Raw genomic sequence first — 20,191 nt, 5'->3', positions numbered from 1 at the left:
TGCCAGCTAACCAACAGACCAATTTAACAGCAACACATTCTCAGTAACAGTTACATAAACTTTTACATCTTTACTTATGGTTGTTTATCTACCTTAATTTTACTGCCTAACCTGCCAAAACGTAATGACCAAAATGTAAATGTAAATGTCCAAATGCACAGTTGCAAAGTATGCTGGGTATAAGTCTAATGACCTCTGGCCCACAACAATAGAAACTCTTTGTCCAAACAAAATTTGGTCAGTTCATTCTACATGAATTAATCTGGTGCACATCAAGTTCCACCGAGTTAAATCAGTTCTACAAGAGACAATTACATTCCGCCATAAAACATGAATGGATTGTGGTAATGTTAATGAAATATGATAGAGCAAAACTTAAGGGCAACCAAAATAAATGTTTTGAGTGTAGAGCTTTCTTTATCTGTCAATGTTAGTCCACCGAGAGAGCGATAGAGCGAAATCAACCTCTCATGCACTCTCACATTCCTAATAGCTCACCTTCAAACACAACAAATTGGTAATGCAATGTTTGCTGTGCAAATCATATAGACTATAACAGGTGATTTCAACAGCTGACTGCACCTGTTTGACACATTGACCCTGAGGTGCAAAAGAAGACCACCACGTGCTCTCTCTGTATCACGCAAGAGCTGAGCTTGTCATATGTAATGTTTTCACTTATCTCGCTGTGGTCATATCAGTATGTTGAGTCTAATGTGATGGGAGGTTGCCTACCTCCAACATCTTGTAATACAGGTGTGCAGATGGCCGAGGGCAAGACCAGAGTGACGGTTTGAGTTTGCAGTGTGGTCTCCAATATCACATATTTTACTTTAAAATGACGTCAGATGGGTGTCAGCCGAAGTAGGACTGGCAGGTTGTTATTCAGTCTGCGAGAGGAACGGAAAGACACGGAGATATAGCACGGTGTGATAATATTGCACTCTCTCTCTTCAAATGACAAGTGCTTATTTTTCCCTATACCGCTTACCACACGCAACATCTCGCGCTGACGCGCTCACAGACTCTCTTCCAAAATAACCCGTTCTCTCACCTAGTCTCCTGTTTCTTTTCTAAAACATTTTAACCTATTACTTACATTCATTTATTCAGAGATGTGCGAAATGTGGAATTTTGGCCAACGGTGACCTATCAGCATTTCGAAATTCTTCGGCGCATATTTTCGGGATTGACTGTTATAACCGTCCAAGCTGGGTATATTTCCTGATGTTTTGCCATGCTCTGCTTCTCAATAATGTAGAAAAGTGCGTGGTCATTTTCAGCGCCGAATCCACTGAGGATGCCAACGAATCACCTTGCCTCTCTGGTGTTCTTTTTCATAGCTTTTTGACTGTCTAGTGGAGTAAATTCGATGATTTATATAAAGACAAAGTTTGACCGACACAAGTGGTCAGAGGACACCGTTTGGTAAAAGCACAGTGGACCACCTGTCCACGGACTCGGTGCGTCCTTATCAACCTTATCAAATTAATGGGAAGATAATTGCCAAGTTAGAATAAGCAAGCAACGTCCAAGATATTTGCATATTCTCTCCTTTGGTGGTGTAATATCAGGCTTGACATCATATATGGAGTAATTGTATATGCGCAATGTTGAAGGATATAGCCTTAGAATGTTTGCATTAATGACATTTGGAGTAAGGTTCGTCACTTGAGTGTATTAGCCACTATCGACTTTTGTGGAAGCCATCTAAATGAGAGAATACCTGAAGAACTGACTCGAAATTGTTGTCGAGAAAATGTGGATAAAACGGTGTATTGCACGCAGGTAAGAATAATTTAGTCTCTACCTGATATAATTTGCATTATATACGTTTTATGCTAAGTGGAACATGTCTGTTGGTGTTTTTCAATTTATAGTATATTATTGTTTCATATTTGCATACGCCCCTATCGACAAATGCTCTCTATAAACTACGCCATGGCAAGAGTTATGAGCGTATGCTGGAATTTAATATTACTTTATCAATTGTAGGGCTCACACAATACATAAATATTATTTATATATTTCTATGGTGTCTTTACTGTCACAATGGTTTTTAGATTGTGCATTCAATATTTTGAATGTGGGCATCAGTCGTACGAAGAATCGGGTTTCCAGCTATGTGAAGAAACTGAGCAAAACTTTCACTTACCGCACGCTGGGGGTCGCCAAACGTACATGCTGTTGCACGACACGACTGCAAGCCCTAGCTGGCAAATAGGTCGAGACACACACACACGCACACACGCTATATTTTGTCATTGCCTAACACAAGTTTAATATGTATGAATTACAAGCCATAAGTTGTACCAGAACTGCCAACCTTGTTCCAAAGAGACTATGCTATAATTAAGCAATAAGGCACAAGGGGGAATGGTATATGGCCAATATACCATGGCCAAGGGCTGTTCTTACGCATGAAGCATCGCGGAGTGCCTGGATATAGCCCTTAGCCGTGGTATATTGGCCATATACCACAAACCCCGAGGTGCCTTATTGATATTATATACTGGTTACCAACTAAATTAGAGCAGTAAAAATACATGTTTTGTCATACACGTGGTATATGGTCTGATATACCCAGTTTATAATTAAGCAATAAGGCCTGAGGGGGTGTGATATATGTCCAATATACCACGACGAATGGCTGTTCTTATGCACGACGCAACGCGAGGTGCCTGGATACAGCCCTTAGCCATGGTAGGTTGCTAAGATCGAATCCCCGAGCTGACAAGGTACAAATCTGTCGTTCTGCCCCTGAACAAGGCAGTTAACCCACTGTTCCTAGGCCATCATTGTAAATAAGAATTTGTTCTTAACTGACTTGCCTAGTTAAATAAAGGTAAAATAAATAAATACATATTGGCCATATACCACAAACCCCCGAGGTACCATATTGATATTATAAACTGGTTACCAACGAAAATAGAACAGTAAAAAAAAAATGTTTTGTCAAACACATTTGAGTCATTTAGCAGACACTCTTATCCAGACAACTTACCGGAGCAATTAGCGTTAAAGTGCCTTGGTCAAGAGCACATCAACAGATTTTTCACCTAGTTGGCTCAGGATTCAAACCTGTGACCATTTTGGTTATTGGCCCAATGCTTTTAAGTGCTAGGCTACCTGCTTTCCACCCGTGGTATACAGTCTGATATACTGCAGCTTTCAGCCATTCAGCATTCAGCGCTCGAACCACCCAGTTCATAATAACCCTTGAAATGGGTGACATTACTTGTATATGACAATGTTGTGTTTTTGATACATATTAAAATGTCTACATGCCTAGTCATATTTATTGCATGATTTAGGTGGTTAATATGTCTATGAGATAGCATCATCCGACACCACTAGATACTTTAAAGTTTGTTCCTGTGGCTGCCCACATTAGAGCAGAGCTAATGTAAGCACATCCCTCTTGCCAAGTATGCTAATGTTTATGACAGCAGTTACATGGGAAAGTATCAAAAGCCAAGTGACATCTACACCTTGTTACTCAGAACGCACAACTAGTTAAATGCCCCTAATGAACTAGCTACCCCTTCTCACACACTCAACATTAACTCAACATCAACTTAACATCAACTCTACATGAACTCAACATCACACCATTAGAGCCACACAACCAGTGATGCATACTGACTTCTGTGGTGTTCAGATAGGATGAGGCTGGTTGGTTGGTTGGTTGAGACAGGTTCCCCCTGTGAGAGGTAGAAGAGAGGCGTTTTATTCGTTTTTTAATCAGAAGGAATCTTTAATTAGGAAAGTAATAGTATGGGAGTGAACAAGCTTTTCAGGTGATTCACTGAATGCAGAATGGGGAGGGACTCTGTTAATTGGAATAGGATTTCATGCTGAATTGTGTTTTTAATCACTAGACATTTATTTATTTCCCACTGAAACAACGTTAGTTAGACATTATGGATAATGTTGAGGGTTGACTTCACAGTCAAACGATAATAATTGTGGACAGAGCAATCATTGCTTTGGAAGATTTAGAAATGAAAAGGCAGAACACCTATAAAATGATGGGTCAGGTCAGTGACATCACAGCTAGAGAGCTAGAGATCGAGTCCCACAACACACACGCACCACATTTTCCTGGCCTGCTTTAAAATGCCATTAATGACCTTTATATAGGAGTTGGTTTTATCAGGCTGAAATATTATTCAAACAATTCTGAGAATTCTCAGACGCAGCATTCCATATTGAGATTCTATTATTGTGTTATTACTGTTCAGTGTTATCACTCTGGTTATTTTACGAAACATGATCCTAGAGGAAAGCCACAACAATTTGGTCTCCCTAATTCTAACATGTGATTATATCATTATGCTTGTTACCGTGTGTGTGTGTGTGTGTGTGTGTGTGTTTAGGCTAGTAAAGTGCATAAGAAGCTGTTGATGTTAACCTATGAAGATTTAATACCACCTTGTGTTGCTGTAATAGTCAAATACTACAGGCAACATAAATAGTGTAGTAGCTACAGTAATGTGTCTGCTAACATCTGTTGTTTGTAGAATGGAAATGAGACATTTTGGACCTTGTTCAAACAACCTCATCAACTGGAAGCTTATTTTTGTATATATCATTTTTTTTATCAATGAAATTACAGTTTAATTGGCTTAAATGAACATACAAGCACAGGGTTTAATTGAATAATACTTTGATGATTACAAATGAAGAGCAAACAAACAAATTCACTATATACACCAATATTTCACATTTGTGTTTTTTCACCAGAAATTATAGCTTATGTGTCAAACTCATTCCACGGAAGGCTGAGTGTCTGCAGGACTTTGATTTTTCCTGTCAATTAAGACCTAAACAAACAGGTGAGGGGAGTTCCTTACTCATTAGTGACCTTAATTCATCAATCAAGTACAAGGGAGGAGTGAGAACCCGCAGAGACTTGGCCCTCTGTGCATTGAGTTTGACACATGTGGCTTATGGGGGCTTTCATCTGTGTGTAAAATATTAGTGTTCTCAGAATTTTGATTCATAGATTGTAGGTGTTGATTAAAATGTTTTTTTGTTGTTTTTGCAAAACGCTATTCATCCATTGTTTAGCTGGAATGGAATGTTCGCATATCCTGTATATTTGACTGTGATATGTGGTTGTCTCACCTGGCTATCTTAAGATGAATGCACAAACTGCAAGTCACTCTGGATAAGAGCATCTGCTAAATTACTAAAATGTAAATGTTTTCCATACAGATCCCATATTATTGTTTTGATTCATTTATTTATTTTTTAAAATTTGGTATCACAAATCTGTATAAAAAAATGTTATTTGCTACATTTGACTGTAAAACATAGCAGTACTACATTATCTGAGAGTGAAGTGGTTATATAGCGTTTTGCAAGAAAACACGATTATTTTTCTCTCTGAAATGAAACCATCAAGTGATAGATTTCAAACAAATACATGGATGTCATTGAACAACCCCATGCCATGATTAGCTAGTGGAAAACACACCAATCTCTTTCATAAATTCCTTAAACAATAAAAGCTAATTGACCAACATTTCTGAAAATGGATTTATAGGGTTTTAGATAAAAAGCTCTTCAAATGTAACACCAAATTCCTACACCTCCTGCTGCACAAGTTCCTCCATTGGGCTGGAAATATGGCTGTCTAGAAACGACAAAACAATCAACACAGTACTGACTAACCAAGCACGAATGTATTGCTCATTATTCTAATCTAATCTGTCCTCTTCACAGACTAGCGAGAATGTGGTAGGACAGCACGTCACCTATTTGTACATTTTATACCAAAGCCAGTTACTACTAAATATGAATAAAAATGCTTTATTTTCGGGAATATAGATGATTGACTCATCGTGAACAGTTTCAAATGAGATAAACTCAAAGTAGACATTGTTCCCTTGAATCCCTCCCCCCCGGGGTTTCTCCTGGGACCTATATGCATAGTGTGTGGGAGTGCCCCAAGATATTCATATTTTTAAAAGTGGCCCCAAATGGTTTGTTATATTTAAAGATAATCTTCATTCTCCCTCTCATTGTGATGGTATAGAATAATACAGTCAGCATGCATGGCTCATCTTAACCAATAGGGATTCCTCCCGCTCTCCTCCTCCTTGGCATCAATGGGCCTTATCTTGAGCTCCTTTCATAGATGTCACACATGTGATGTCCCCGACGGTGAGCCCTGGCAGTAGTTAGATAGACCAGACAGCCTCTGCTACTGTTGCTGGAGGGGAAGACTTGGCAGGGCTGCCCAGATCCTTCGGGAGGGTTTTAGGGTGGTATTTTTTGTGTGTGTCTTCGTTAATGAATGTATAACCGTTTGATAACTAAAATCAACTTGATTTATTTCTAATTGTTGTTGAATTCTCGAGAAGGAACCTGAAAGTAAGCATTTTATGACGATGTATCTCGTACATACGACTAATAAAAAGTGAAACTGAAAATTATAAATGGATCCTACACATTAAACATTTGGGGGGTTCTACTAAGATATAGTGAATCGTTTTAAGAAGGTCATACTGAGGATCATTTTGCTATTTGATTTGACATTTTAAGACCCCTTGAAGGATAGAAAGGGGAAAAATATATTATTATATTATATTATATTATATTATAATATTTTGGGCCTTACTGCTATTAGTCCATACAAACACATGAATAATAGATATACTACATGAAACAACAGTTAGTCCCCCCAAAAAATGAAAAGGAATTTTGTTCTGAAGTGTCTGTCCTATATCTGAGAGATATATGAAAGATCAGGAAACATTTGTCTTTATTTATTTATTTATTTTACATGTATTTAACCCCTTATTTTTGCCACTGACAGTCTCTATATATACTTCCATATATTTTTTCAACTGGTACCAGGAACCTTCAGACGAGTCGTGTGAGGCTGTGTTGCGTCTCTGAGCTTCCCATCTCTGGAGAAGTGTGTGTGTGTGTGTGTGTGTGTGTGTGTGTGTGTTTGTGTGTGTATGTGTGTATGTGCGTACTTGCTTGCGTGCGTGCGTGCGTGCGTGTGTGTGCTTACAAACACCCTGCACTCCCAGGAGGGGGAGGAGAGCTGGTCCCTGTGACACACAGCAGTGACAGCAAAACACAAACCGCCAACTTGGACCATGCTATTAACACCTGATGTATAGCTTAAGAATTGCCACAACATATAGTGGAGTTGATCAGACCTCTTACTGTAGCACAGCACTGGCTGTTAATGTGAGGCACCTAAGTCAGAATTGTGATTCCCTGAATGGTGTTAAAGTTAGACTCAGCATAATGACATCAGCATTCACAGCGGGGTTACTTCCTGCCTACAGAAACAACAACACCAGGATTCAAGACTGACACTAATTTGGCCCTACCTTGAGGCATGCCCATGTTGGGAAGAGCCAATAGTCGCAGTCTTGGCAGATTTGAATTTTGTTGTTGTCGGTTTCTGTAGGCAGGAAGTTGCCTCGCCTTTCTTTAAGGGAATTGAAATACCACCATAACAGAACAAGACTTTGAGACATTAGTCAGGTTATGTTGTTACATTGTTGTGTCATGGTAAAATATGCCTAACATCTGCAGAAATTACACGTTATGTGCATGACAAAGGTTTACTAAGAAGAGTTAGAATCAAAATGAATATTTCAGACCATGCATGTCAACTACAAATATTCTCAATCTTATCCGAAATATAGGCCTAGCTCCATTCCATGCAACTGAAACATACTCTCTTCCAACCACAATATGCTAACTGCAGAGAAGAGGTTTATAGCGAATTTGTGAGTGGTTTTAATGACCACTGCTGTAACCAAGCCTTGCCACAGTTGCCAGTGTGTGAGCATGTGAAGGAGGATATGCGCTATTATTTCACTGAAGCACATCCATCGCACTGAACCGAGCCTGGGAGAGGAAGCAGTGGAGCTCATACTTGATTCATGTAGTGAGCTTTTGTCAGATCAATACTGCCTCTACAAAGGATCAGATTTATCCGTAAGGGCACCTCCACTAACTGGCCTGCTGCATGCAGGCATGGAGGTCGTCTCTCAGCGGCCTGCTTTTCCGAAAACACTTCATAAATGAACAACAGGGATTTTCTGGGAATGGTTTCCCTTTTCCCTGTTCCATCCAGTCAGACGGTACAGTAATTGAGATGGCTGGATAGGAGGCGCAAACCTTGAGTATGAGAACTGAGTTGATTCTAACATTGTCCCATAAGTCCAATCAGGAAGCTTGGGGTGGTCCTCCCCCTATCCCTCTCCTTTCGCCATGCAGCCTCATCCCCCCGCTTATCTTTTTCAGCATGTGGGTCATGTACACAGTAGTGGAGGACGTTGTGCTGGGGGATTAATTAATGGAACGTCAAAGCGCCCTTGGCTGTTGCATCTTGGATCCTCCACATTTTTTGTCTTTCCAGCCGTAGGTTCCCACAGCTAGCGGAGAAGCAACATTACTTCATCCGCCCGTGGTAGCAGCTGCTGCCTGCTCTGCCTTACAGGCATGGTGTGTGTGTGTGTGTGTGTGTGTGTGTGTGTGTGTGTGTGTGTGTGTGTGTGTGTGTGTGTGTGTGTGTGTGTGTGTGTGTGTGTGTGTGTGTGTGTGTGTGTGTGTGTGTGTGTGTGTGTGTGTGTGTGTGTGTGTGTCTGTCTGTCTGTCTGTGTCTATGGCAGGGTTGACTTTTTACAGCTTTTCATGTAAGAACCTCAAGCATTGTATTGAAACACTTGATATATTTTGTAAAATATTTACCACCTAGAGGCCTGCACTGAGGCAATCCATAAATCAGCAGAACCTTCGCTAGAGCAATTTACTCTAAAATAGTGGATTTCTACTGAGAAATCATGACACTGGGCTAGTTCCCAGGTTCGTAGCTACAGTTGTCGGAAGTTTACCTACACTTAGGTTAGAGTCATTAAAACTCATTTTTCAACCACTTTACACATTTCTTGTTAACAAACTATAGTTTTGGCAAGTCGGTTAGGACATCTACTTTGTGCATGACACAAGTAATTTTTCCAAATATTGTTTACAGACAGATCATTTCACTTATAATTCACTGTATCACAATTCCAGTGGGTCAGACGTTTACGTACACTGAGTTTACTGTGCCTTTAAACAGCTTGGAAAATTCCAGAAAATTCCGTCATGGCTTTAGAAGTTTCTGATAGGCTAATTGACATCATTTGAGTCCATTGGCGGTAAGCCTGTGGATGTATTTCAAGGCCTACTTTCAAACCCAGTGCCTCTTTGCTTGACATCATGGGAAAATCATAAGAAATCAGCCAAGACCTCAGGAAAAAGTGTAGACCTCCACAAGTCTGGTTCATTCTTTGGAGCAATTTCCAAACGCCTGAACGTACCACGTTCATCTGTACAAACAATAGTACGTAAGTATAAACACCATGGGACCACTCAGCCGTCATACAGCTCAGGAAGGAGATGCATTCTGTCTCCTGGAGATGAACGTACTTTGGTGCGAAAAGTGCAAATCAATCCCAGAACAACAGCAAAGGACCTTGTGAAGATGCTGGAGGAAACAGGTACAGAAGTATCTATATCCACAGTAAAACGAGTCCTATATCAACATAACCTGAAAGGCCACTCAGCAAAGAAGAAGCCACTGCTCCAAAAACGGCGTAAAAAAGCCCGACTACGGTTTGCAGCTGCACATGGGGACAAAGATCATACTTTTTGGAGAAATGTCCTCTGGTCTGATGAAACAAAAATAGAACTGTTTGGCCATAATGGCCATTGTTATGTTTGGAGGAAAAAGAGGGAGACTTGCAAGCCGAAGAACACCATCCCAACCGTGGTTGCAAATGGGTCTTCCAAATGGACAATGACCCCAAGTATACTTCCAAAGTTGTGGCAAAATGGCTTAAGGACAAAAAAGTCAAGGTATTGGAGTGGCCATCACAAAGCCCTGACCTCAAAAAACATTTTTGGGTAGAACTGAAAAAGCATATGCGAGCAAGGAGGCCTACAAACCTGTCTCAGTTACACCAGCTCTGTCAGGTGGAATGGGCAAAATTCACTCAACTTATTGTGGGAATCTTGTGGAAGGCTACCTGAAACATTTGCCCCAAGTTAAACAATTTCAAGGCAATGCTACCAAATACTAATTGAGTGTATGTAAACTTCTGATCTAATGGGAATGTGATGAAAGAAATAAAAGCTGAAATAAATCATTCTCTCTACTATTATTCTGACATTTCACAATCTTAAAATAAAGTGGTGATCCTAACTGACCTAAGACAGGGAATTTTTACTAGGATTAAATGTCAGGAATTGTGAAAAACTGAGTTTAAATGTATTTAGCTAAGGTTTATGTAAACTTCTGACTTCAACTGTACCGACGTGGGAATTCTAGTCATTGACTACAGCTCAGCGTTCATGTCACACCCTGACCTTAGTTGCATCTTGGTCCTCCTCTCTTTCACCCGAAGACAATCGTTACAGATTCACCCACCACCAAAAGACCAAGCAGCGTGGTAACGGGCTGCAGCAGGAGGAGCAGCGCAATCAGGAATATAGGACTTGGGAGGAGACACTGGATGGAGAAGGACCCTGGACGCAGGCGGGGGAATATCGCCGCGCCAAGGCAGAGCTGGAGGCAGCCAAAGCGGAGAGGCGGCGGTATGAAGAGGCAGCATGGCAGCACGGTTGGAAGCACGAGAGGCAGCCCCAAAAATATTTTTTGGGGGTCACACGGGGAGTGTGGCTAAGTCAGGTAGGAGACCTGAGCCAACTCCCCGTGCTTACTGTGGAGAGAGAGAGCGTCGTACTGGTCAGGTACCGTGTTATGTGGTAGAACGCATGGTGTCTCCAGTACGCATGCTTAGCCCGGTGCGCTACATCCCAGCTCCCCGCATCTGCCGGGCTAGGGTGAGGATCCAGCCAGGGCAGATGGTGCCAGCCCTGCTCTTCAGACAGCCAGTGGGTCTCCTCGGGTCAGGATATCCTGCGCCGGTGTTGCGCACTGTGTCTCCCGTATGTCTGCACAGCCCAGTGCGTCCTGTGCCTGCGCCCCGCACGTGCCGGGCTAGAGTCACCATCCAGCCAGGACGGGTTGTGCAGGCCATTAGCTCGAGAGCATCTCGAGTGCATCTTCACGGTCCGGTCTATCCAGTACCACCAGTGCCAACACCACGCACCAGGCCACCAGTGCGCCTCCAGGGTCCAGTACTCCCTGTTCCTGCTCCTTGCACAAGCCCTGAGGTGCGTGCACCACGCACCAGGCCTATAGTGCGCCTCGGCAGTCCAGTAAGCCCTGTTCCTCCTCCCCGCACTCGCCCTGAGGTGCGTGTCCTCGGCCCAGTACCACCAGTGCCGGCACGACGCACCAGGCCACCAGTGCGCCTCCAGGGTCCAGTACTCCCTGTTCCTGCTCCTCGCACTCGCCCTGAGGTGCGTGTCCCCAGACTGGTACCACCAGTGCCGGCACCATGCACCAGGCCTATAGTGCGCCTCGGCAGTCCAGTACGCCCTGTTCCTCCTCCCCGCACTCGCCCTGAGGTGCGTGTCCTCGGCCCAGTACCACCAGTGCCGGCACCACGCACCAGGCCACCAGTGCGCCTCCAGGGTCCAGTACTCCCTGTTCCTGCTCCTCGGACTCGCCCTAGGTGCATGTCCCCAGACTGGTACCACCAGTGCCGGCACCATGCACCAGGCCTATAGTGCGCCTCGGCAGTCCAGTACGCCCTGTTCCTCACCCCGGCACTCGCCGTGAGGTGCGTGTCCTCGCCAGTACCCAGTCCAGAGCGTCCGGCAACAGTACCCAGTCTAGAGCGTCCGGCAACAGAACCCAGTCCAGAGCGTCCGGCAACAGTACCCAGTCCAGAGCGTCCGGCAACAGTACCCAGTCCAGAGCGTCCGGCAACAGTACCCAGTCCAGAGCATCCGGCAACAGTACCCAGTCCAGAGCGTCCGGCAACAGTACCCAGTCCAGAGCGTCCGGCAACAGTACCCAGTCCAGAGCATCCGGCAACAGTACCCAGTCCAAAGTGATTCTTAACAGCTTCTACCCTCAAGCCATAAGAATGCTGAACAGCTAATCAAATGGCTACCCAGACTATTTGCATTGACCCCCCCCGTCTCTTTTTTGATGTTGCTGCTACTTGCTGTTTATTATCACTTTACCCCTACCTACATGTACATATTACCTAAATTACCTTGACTAACCTGTACACCCACACATTTACTCTGTATCGGTTCCCCCTGTATATAGCCTCGTTATTTTATTGTTGCTCTTACAATTTTTGACTTTAGTTGATTTAGTAAATATTTTCTTAACTCTTATTTTTCTTAAAACTGCTTTGTTGGTTAAGGGCTTGTAAGTAAGAATTTCATGGAAAGGTCTATAAAAATTACAGACCTCTACATGCTTTGTAAGTAGGAAAACCTGCAAAATCGGCAGTGTATCAAATAAGTGGAACGACATTTATTGGATATTTCAAAAAATTTTAACAAATCAAAAACTGAAAAATTGGACGTGCAAAATTATTCAGCCCCCTTAAGTTAATACTTTGTAGCGCCACCTTTGGCTGCGATTACAGCTGTAAGTCGCTTGGGGTATGTCTCTATCAGTTTTGCACATCGAGAGACTGACATTTTTTCCCATTCCTCCTTGCAAAACAGCTCGAGCTCAGTGAGGTTGGATGGAGAGCATTTGTGAACAGCAGTTTTCAGTTCTTTCCACAGATTCTCGATTGGATTCAGGTCTGGACTTTGACTTGGCCATTCTAACACCTGGATATGTTTATTTCTGAACCATTCCATTGTAGATTTTGCTTTATGTTTTGGATCATTGTCTTGTTGGAAGACAAATCTCCGTCCCAGTCTCAGGTCTTTTGCAGACTCCATCAGGTTTTCTTCCAGAATGGTCCTGTATTTGGCTCCATCCATCTTCCCATCAATTTTAACCATCTTCCCTGTCCCTGCTGAAGAAAAGCAGGCCCAAACCATGATGCTGCCACCACCATGTTTGACAGTGGGGATGGTGTGTTCAGGGTGATGAGCTGTGTTGCTTTTACGCCAAACATAACGTTTTGCATTGTTGCCAAAAAGTTCAATTTTGGTTTCATCTGACCAGAGCACCTTCTTCCACATGTTTGGTGTGTCTCCCAGGTGGCTTGTGGCAAACTTTAAACAACACTTTTTATGGATATCTTTAAGAAATGACTTTCTTCTTGCCACTCTACCATAAAGGCCAGATTTGTGCAATATACGACTGATTGTTGTCCTATGGACAGAGTCTCCCACCTCAGCTGTAGATCTCTGCAGTTCATACAGAGTGATCATGGGCCTCTTGGCTGCATCTCTGATCAGTCTTCTCCTTGTATGAGCTGAAAGTTTAGAGGGACGGCCAGGTCTTGGTAGATTTGCAGTGGTCTGATACTCCTTCCATTTCAATATTATCGCTTGCACAGTGCTCCTTGGGATGTTTAAAGCTTGGGAAATATTTTTGTATCCAAATCCGGCTTTAAACTTCTTCACAACAGTATCTCGGACCTGCCTGGTGTGTTCCTTGTTCTTCATGATGCTCTCTGCGCTTTTAACGGACCTCTGAGACTATCACAGTGCAGGTGCATTTATACGGAGACTTGATTACACACAGGTGGATTGTATTTATCTTCATTAGTAATTTAGGTCAACATTGGATCATTCAGAGATCCTCATTGAACTTCTGGAGAGAGTTTGCTGCACTGAAAGTAAAGGGGCTGAATAATTTTGCACGCCCAATTTTTCAGTTTTTGATTTGTTAAAAAAGTTTGAAATATCCAATAAATGTCGTTCCACTTCATGATTGTGTCCCACTTGTTGTTGATTCTTCACAAAAAATACAGTTTTATATCTTTATGTTTGAAGCCTGAAATGTGGCAAAAGGTTGCAAAGTTCAAGGGGGCCTCTGAGGTGTAGGGTTGACTAACTAGTTGGTAGCCGGCTAGTGATGGCTATTTAACAGTCTGACGGCCTTGAGATAGAAGCTGTTTTTCAGTATCTCGGTCCCAGCTTTGATGCACCTGTACTGACCTCGCCTTCTGGACTCCAGACCTGACTTCCCTTGACCAGCACAAAAAAAATCCTGTGGAGTACTGCGTTCGCATCAAATAGCCCCCACGATATGCAACTTTTCAGTGAAGTTAGGAAAGCAAAGGCCATCTTTTTCAAGCAGAAATTTGCATCCTGTAGCATAAACTCCAAAAAGTTCTGGGACACTGTAAAATCCATGGGGAATAAGAGCTCCTCCTCCCAGCTGCCAACTGCACTAAGGCTATCACCACTGTCACCACTGATGAATATACGATAATCGAGATTTTCAATAAGCATTTTTCTACGGCTGGCCATGCTTTCCAACTGGCTACCCCTACCCCAGTCAACAGCTCTGCACCCCCCACAGCAACTTGCCCAAGCCTCCCCCTTTTCTCCTTCCCCCAAATCCAGATAGCTGAAGTTCCAAAAGAGCTGCAAAATCTGGCCCACTACAAATCAGCTGGGCTAGACAATCTGGACCCTCTCTTTCTAAAATGATCCGTCACAATTGTTGCAACCCCTATTACTAGCCTGTTCAACCTCTCTTTCGTATCGCCTGAGGTTCCAAAAGATTGGAAAGCTTCGCGATCATCCCCCTCTTCAAAGGGGGAGACACCCTAGACCCAAACTGTTATAGACCTATATCTATCCTACCCTGCCTTTCTAAAGTCTTCGACAGCCAAGTTAACAAACAGAACACCGACCATTTCGAATCTCACCGTACCTTCTCCGCTATGCAATCTGGTTTCCGAGCTGGTCATGGGTGCACAGCCACGCTCAAGGTCCTAAACGATATCATATCCGCCATCGATAAAAGACAATACATTGCAGCCGTATTCATCGACCTGGCCAAAGCTTTCGACTCTGTCAATCACTGCATTCTTATCGGCAGACTCAACAGCCTTGGTTTCTCAAATGACTACCTCGCCTGGTTCACCAACTACTTCTCAGACAGAGTTCAGTGTGTCAAATCGGAGGGCCTGTTGTCCGGACTTCTGGCAATCTCTATGGGGGTGCCACAGGGTTCAATTCTAAGGCCGACTCTTTTCTCTGTATACATCAATGATGTCGCCCTTGCTGCTGGTGATTCTTTGATCCACCTCTACGCAGACGACACCATTCTGTATTCTTCTGGCCCTTCTTTGGACACTGTGTTAACAAACCTACAGGCGAGCATATAACACTCTTTCCGTGGCCTCCAACTGTTCTTAAATGCAAGTCAAACTAAATGCATGCTCTTCAACCGATTGATGCCTGCACCCACCTGCCTGTCTAGCATCACTACTCTGGACGGTTCTCACTTAGAATATGTGGACAACTACAAATACCTAGGTGTCTGTTTAGACTGTAAACTCTCCTTCCAGACTCACATCAAGCATCTCCAATCCAAAATTAAATCTAGAATCGGCTTCCTATTTCGCAACAAAGCCTCCTTCACTCATGCTGCCAAACATACCCTCGTAAAACTGACTATCATACCGATCCTTGACTTCGGTGATGTCATTTACAAAATTGCCTCCAACACTCTACTCAGCAAATTGTATGCAGTCTATCACAGTGTCATCCGGTAGTGTTTGTGATAATTCTACAAAATACGTTTTGCAAGATCTGAAAATAACAGTTTCAGGGTATGATTAGCAAGACACACATTTTACATGACGTTAGCGAGCTATCTTTTTTACAATGGGCAAAAAAAGTTCCACACGACTCACGTTGCTGCGTCACAATACCTGGTACTGTAAGGGCGTTCGTCTGTAGGAGGGAGAGAAGCGGACCAAAGCGCAGCGTGGTGGTTATTCATGTTTTAATAAATCACTATACATGAACAAACTAACAAAAACAAGAAATGTGAAAACGCAAAACAGTCCTATCCTGTGACATCAAACACAGTGACAGGAACAATCACCCACAAACACACAGTGAAACCCAGGCTACCTAAGTATGATTCTCAATCAGAGACAACTAATGACACCTGCCTCTGATTGAGAACCATACTAGGCCGAAAACATAGAAATGCCCCAAAACATAGAAAAACAAACATAGACTGCCCACCCAACTCACGCCCTGACCATACTAAATAAATACAAAACAACAGAAATAGAGGTCAGAACGTGACAGTACCCCCTCCCAAAGGTGCGGACTCCGGCCGCAAAACCTTGACCTATAGGGGAGGGTCTGGGTGGGCGTCTGTCCGCGGTGGCGGCTCTGGCGCGGGACGCGGACCCCACTTCACCATTGTCTTAGTCCGCCTTATTGTCCGCCTCCCTGGCTTACTCACCATGGCCACCCCTCTCAATGACCCCACTGGACAGAGGGGCTGCTCGGGACCGAGGGGCAGCTCGGGACAGAGGTGAAGCAGCTGCTCGGGACAGAGGGACAACTGCTCGGGACAGAGGGGCGATAGCTGCTCGGGACAGAGGGGCGATAGCTGCTCGGGACAGAGGGGCGATAGCTGCTCGGGACAGAGGGGCGGCAGCTGCTCGGGACAGAGGGGCGGCAGCTGCTCGGGACAGAGGGGCGGCAGCTGCTCGGGACAGAGGGACAGCTGCTCGGGACAGAGGGACAGCAGCTCGGGACAGAGGGGCAGCTCCAGCTTGGGACAGAGGGGCGACAGCTGCTCTGGACAGAGGGGCAGCTGCTCGGGCGGCCCCTGGCTGACTGACGGCACTGGCGGCCCCTGGCTTACTGGCGGCCCCTGGCTGACTGGCGGCACTGGCGGCCCCTGGCTTACTGGCGGCACTGGCGGCCCCTGGCTGACTGGCGGCACTGGCGGCCCCTGGCTGACTGGCGGCACTGGCGGCCCCTGGTTGACTGGCGGCGCTGGCGCTGGGCTGACTGGCGGCCCCTGGTTGACTGGCGGCACTGGCGGCCCCTGGCTGACTGGCGGCACTGGCGGCCCCTGGCTGACTGGCGGCACTGGCGGCCCTGGCTGACTGGCGGCACTGGCGGCCCCTGGCTGACGGGCGGCACTGGCGGCCCCTGGCTGACGGGCGGCACTGGCGGCCCCTGGCTGACGGGCGGCACTGGCGGCTCCTGGCTGACGGGCGGCACTGGCGGCGCCGGGCAGACGGGCGGCACTGGCGGCGCCGGGCAGACGGGCGGCACTGGCGGCGCCGGGCAGACGGGCGGCACTGGCGGCGCCGGGCAGACGGGCGGCACTGGCGGCGCTGGGCAGACGGGCGGCACTGGCGGCGCTGGGCAGACGGGCGGCACTGGCGGCGCTGGGCAGACGGGCGGCGCTGGCGGCGCTGGGCAGACGGGCGGCGCTGGCGGCGCTGGGCTGAGTAGCTCTCCTAGCGCCGAACAAGCGGGAGACTCCGGCAGCGCTGGAGAGGAGGAAAGCTCTGGTAGCGCCGGAGAGGCGGGAGACTCCGGCAGCGCTGGAGAGGAGAGAGCCCCTGCAAGGATGGGCCGGAGAGACAGCCTGGTACGGGGAGCTGCCACCGGAGGGCTGGTGCGTGGAGGTGGTGACGGATAGACCGGGCCGTGCAGGCGCACTGGAGCTCTTGAGCACCGAGCCTGCCCAACCTTACCCGGTTGAATGGTCCCGGTCACCCTGCCAGTGCGGCGAGGTGGAATAGCCCGCACTGGGCTATGCAGGCGAACCGGGGACACCGTGCGCAAGGCTGGTGCCATGTAAGCCGGCCCAAGGAGACGCACTGGAGACCAGATGCGTAGAGCCGGCTTCATGGCACTTGGCTCGATGCCCACTCTAGCCCGGCCGATACGCGGAGCTGGAATGTACCGCACCGGGCTGTGCACCCGCACTGGGGACACCGTGCGCTCCACAGCATAACACGGTGCCTGCCCGGTCTCTCTAGCCCCCCGGTAACCACAGGAAGTTGGCTCAGGTCTCCTACCTGGCGTAGCCATACTCCCTGTTAGCCCCCCCCCAAGAAATTTTTGGGGCTGACTCCCGGGCTTCCTTGCCAACCGTGTTCCCTCATATCGCCGGCTCCTCTCTCCGGCTGCCTCTGCTCTCCTCGCTGCCTCCACCTGTTCCCATGGAAGGCGATCCTTTCCCGCCAGGATCTCCTCCCATGTGTAGCAACCCTTGCCGTCCAACACATCATCCCAAGTCCATTCCTCCTTGTGCCGCTGTTGCCCGTTACCACGCCGCTTGGTCCTGTTGCGGTGGGTGATTCTGTAAGGGCGTTCGTCTGTAGGAGGGAGAGAAGCGGACCAAAGCGCAGCGTGGTGGTTATTCATGTTTTAATAAATCACTATACATGAACAAACTAACAAAAACAAGAAATGTGAAAACGCAAAACAGTCCTATCCTGTGACATCAAACACAGTGACAGGAACAATCACCCACAAACACACAGTGAAACCCAGGCTACCTAAGTATGATTCTCAATCAGAGACAACTAATGACACCTGCCTCTGATTGAGAACCATACTAGGCCGAAAACATAGAAATGCCCCAAAACATAGAAAAACAAACATAGACTGCCCACCCAACTCACGCCCTGACCATACTAAATAAATACAAAACAACAGAAATAGAGGTCAGAACGTGACAGGTACTATGGTCCTAGATCTTGGACCCACTACTCACGCAGGTCCAGGATTAGTTTCAGCCAGGGTTTGTTTGCGTTTCACACATGCTTTATAACGTGGATCAGGGTGCCAAGCTCTCCAGGATCCGGATCATAAGAGGATATGTGAAAGTGCCCTTAGTCTAGTTAGTCTAGTCAGCTATTTACAGTAAAGTTGTAGTAATCATGGCAAAATTACCGACCAGGGCACTTGGGGCACGTGCCCAGGGGCCCTGACCTCCAGGGGTCCTGACCTCCAAGTGTTCTGACGTTCAGGGGTCCCCCATTGATTTTGTTAGTCACGCTAACTCAGTGTATACTGTAGTGTGTGTGTATGTGAGAACATGCTGGATGGTGTTTGCTCTAACGCTTACTCTAAGAGGTTGAGCACACAGGCCTCCCAACAGGCTCCAAATGGAGGCTCAATGGGCTCTCAGCCTTTCCTAAGACTTGCCGTTTTAAACAGACTTCTCGAAACCACACAGACAGCTAACAATATTCACAAAATGGGATTTCTTGAGCAAGCAGAAGCCACTAGGCCTACCAAAAAACAGTATTTTGCTATTACTTTTCTGTTGATGAACAAGTGACAAAAGTGATACATTTTCCAAGTGTCATGAACTAGGGCCCTGTGTTTTAGTTAACCTTAATTTAAAGCTTTTTATCAAACTGTCCCCTTTTCTTTTCATGTCAGATGGTAGAGGACCATCCTAAGACAAGTTCTTTAATGTCACATGCACAAGTACAGTGACATTCCTTTTTTGCAAGCTCTAAACCCAACAATGCAGTAATCAATAACAATGTAGTACTGGCCTCCCGGGTGGCGCAGTGGTTAAGTGCGCTGTACTGCAGCGCCAGCTGTGTCACCAGAGACTCTGGGTTCAGCGACCGGGAGGTCCATGGGGCGACGCACAATTGGCCTAACGTCGTCCGGGTTAGGGAGGGTTTGGCCAGTAGGGAAATCCTTGTCTCATCGCGCACCAGCGACTCCTGTGGCGGGCCGGGCACAGTGCGCACTAACCAAGGTTGCCAGGTGCACGGTGTTTCCCCCGACACATTGGTGCGGCTGGCTTCCGGGTTGGATGGTGCTGTGTTAAGAAGCAGGCTTGGTTGGGTTGTGTATCGGAAGACGCATGACTTTCAACCTTCGTCTCTCCCGAGCCCGTACGGGAGTTGTAGCGATGAGACAAGATAGTAGCTACTAAACATGTGGATACCACGAAATTGGGAGAAAAAGGGGTAAAATAAATAAAAAAACACAAAAAAACAATGTAAGGGAGAACAAAAACAGTATGTCAATATCACCAGTATGCTCAATCTAGTCTCCATGGTTTAAGTTTTGCATATAAACTCTTAAATGTTTTAAACACAAGCTTTGAGAATACTATCAATTATAAAATTCTAAAAATTCTACGCACACTTCCAAACATTTTCAACAATTATCTTATGATTATCGCAACCACTTAGTACTGGCCTCCCGGGTGGCGCAGTGGTTAAGTGCGCTGTACTGCAGCGCCAGCTGTGTCACCAGAGACTCTGGGTTCGCGCCCAGGCTCTGTCGTAACCGCCCGCGACCGGGAGGTCCATGGGGCGACGCACAATTGGCCTAACGTCGTCCGGGTTAGGGAGGGTTTGGC

At 46.0% G+C, this 20,191-nt stretch overlaps 1 protein-coding gene across 1 annotated transcript in view; it reads left to right on the top strand.

Annotated features, from left to right (window-relative positions):
• Positions 1–892: 892 nt before the first annotated feature.
• Positions 893–20,191, top strand: part of LOC139368640 (adherens junctions associated protein 1) — an 86,960-nt gene continuing 67,661 nt past the window's right edge. The window contains exon 1 of the mRNA XM_071107761.1: positions 893–1,788. Within this exon, the coding sequence (XP_070963862.1) occupies positions 1,760–1,788 (29 nt within the window). The 5' untranslated portion in view covers positions 893–1,759. The remainder of the gene's footprint in view (positions 1,789–20,191) is intronic.

The sequence above is a fragment of the Oncorhynchus clarkii genome, chromosome 16, assembly GCF_045791955.1.
Source record: "Oncorhynchus clarkii lewisi isolate Uvic-CL-2024 chromosome 16, UVic_Ocla_1.0, whole genome shotgun sequence".
NCBI lineage: Eukaryota > Metazoa > Chordata > Actinopteri > Salmoniformes > Salmonidae > Oncorhynchus > Oncorhynchus clarkii.
The sequence above is the reverse complement of the archived record's forward strand: the minus strand, read 5'-3'. Positions and strand labels throughout refer to the sequence as shown.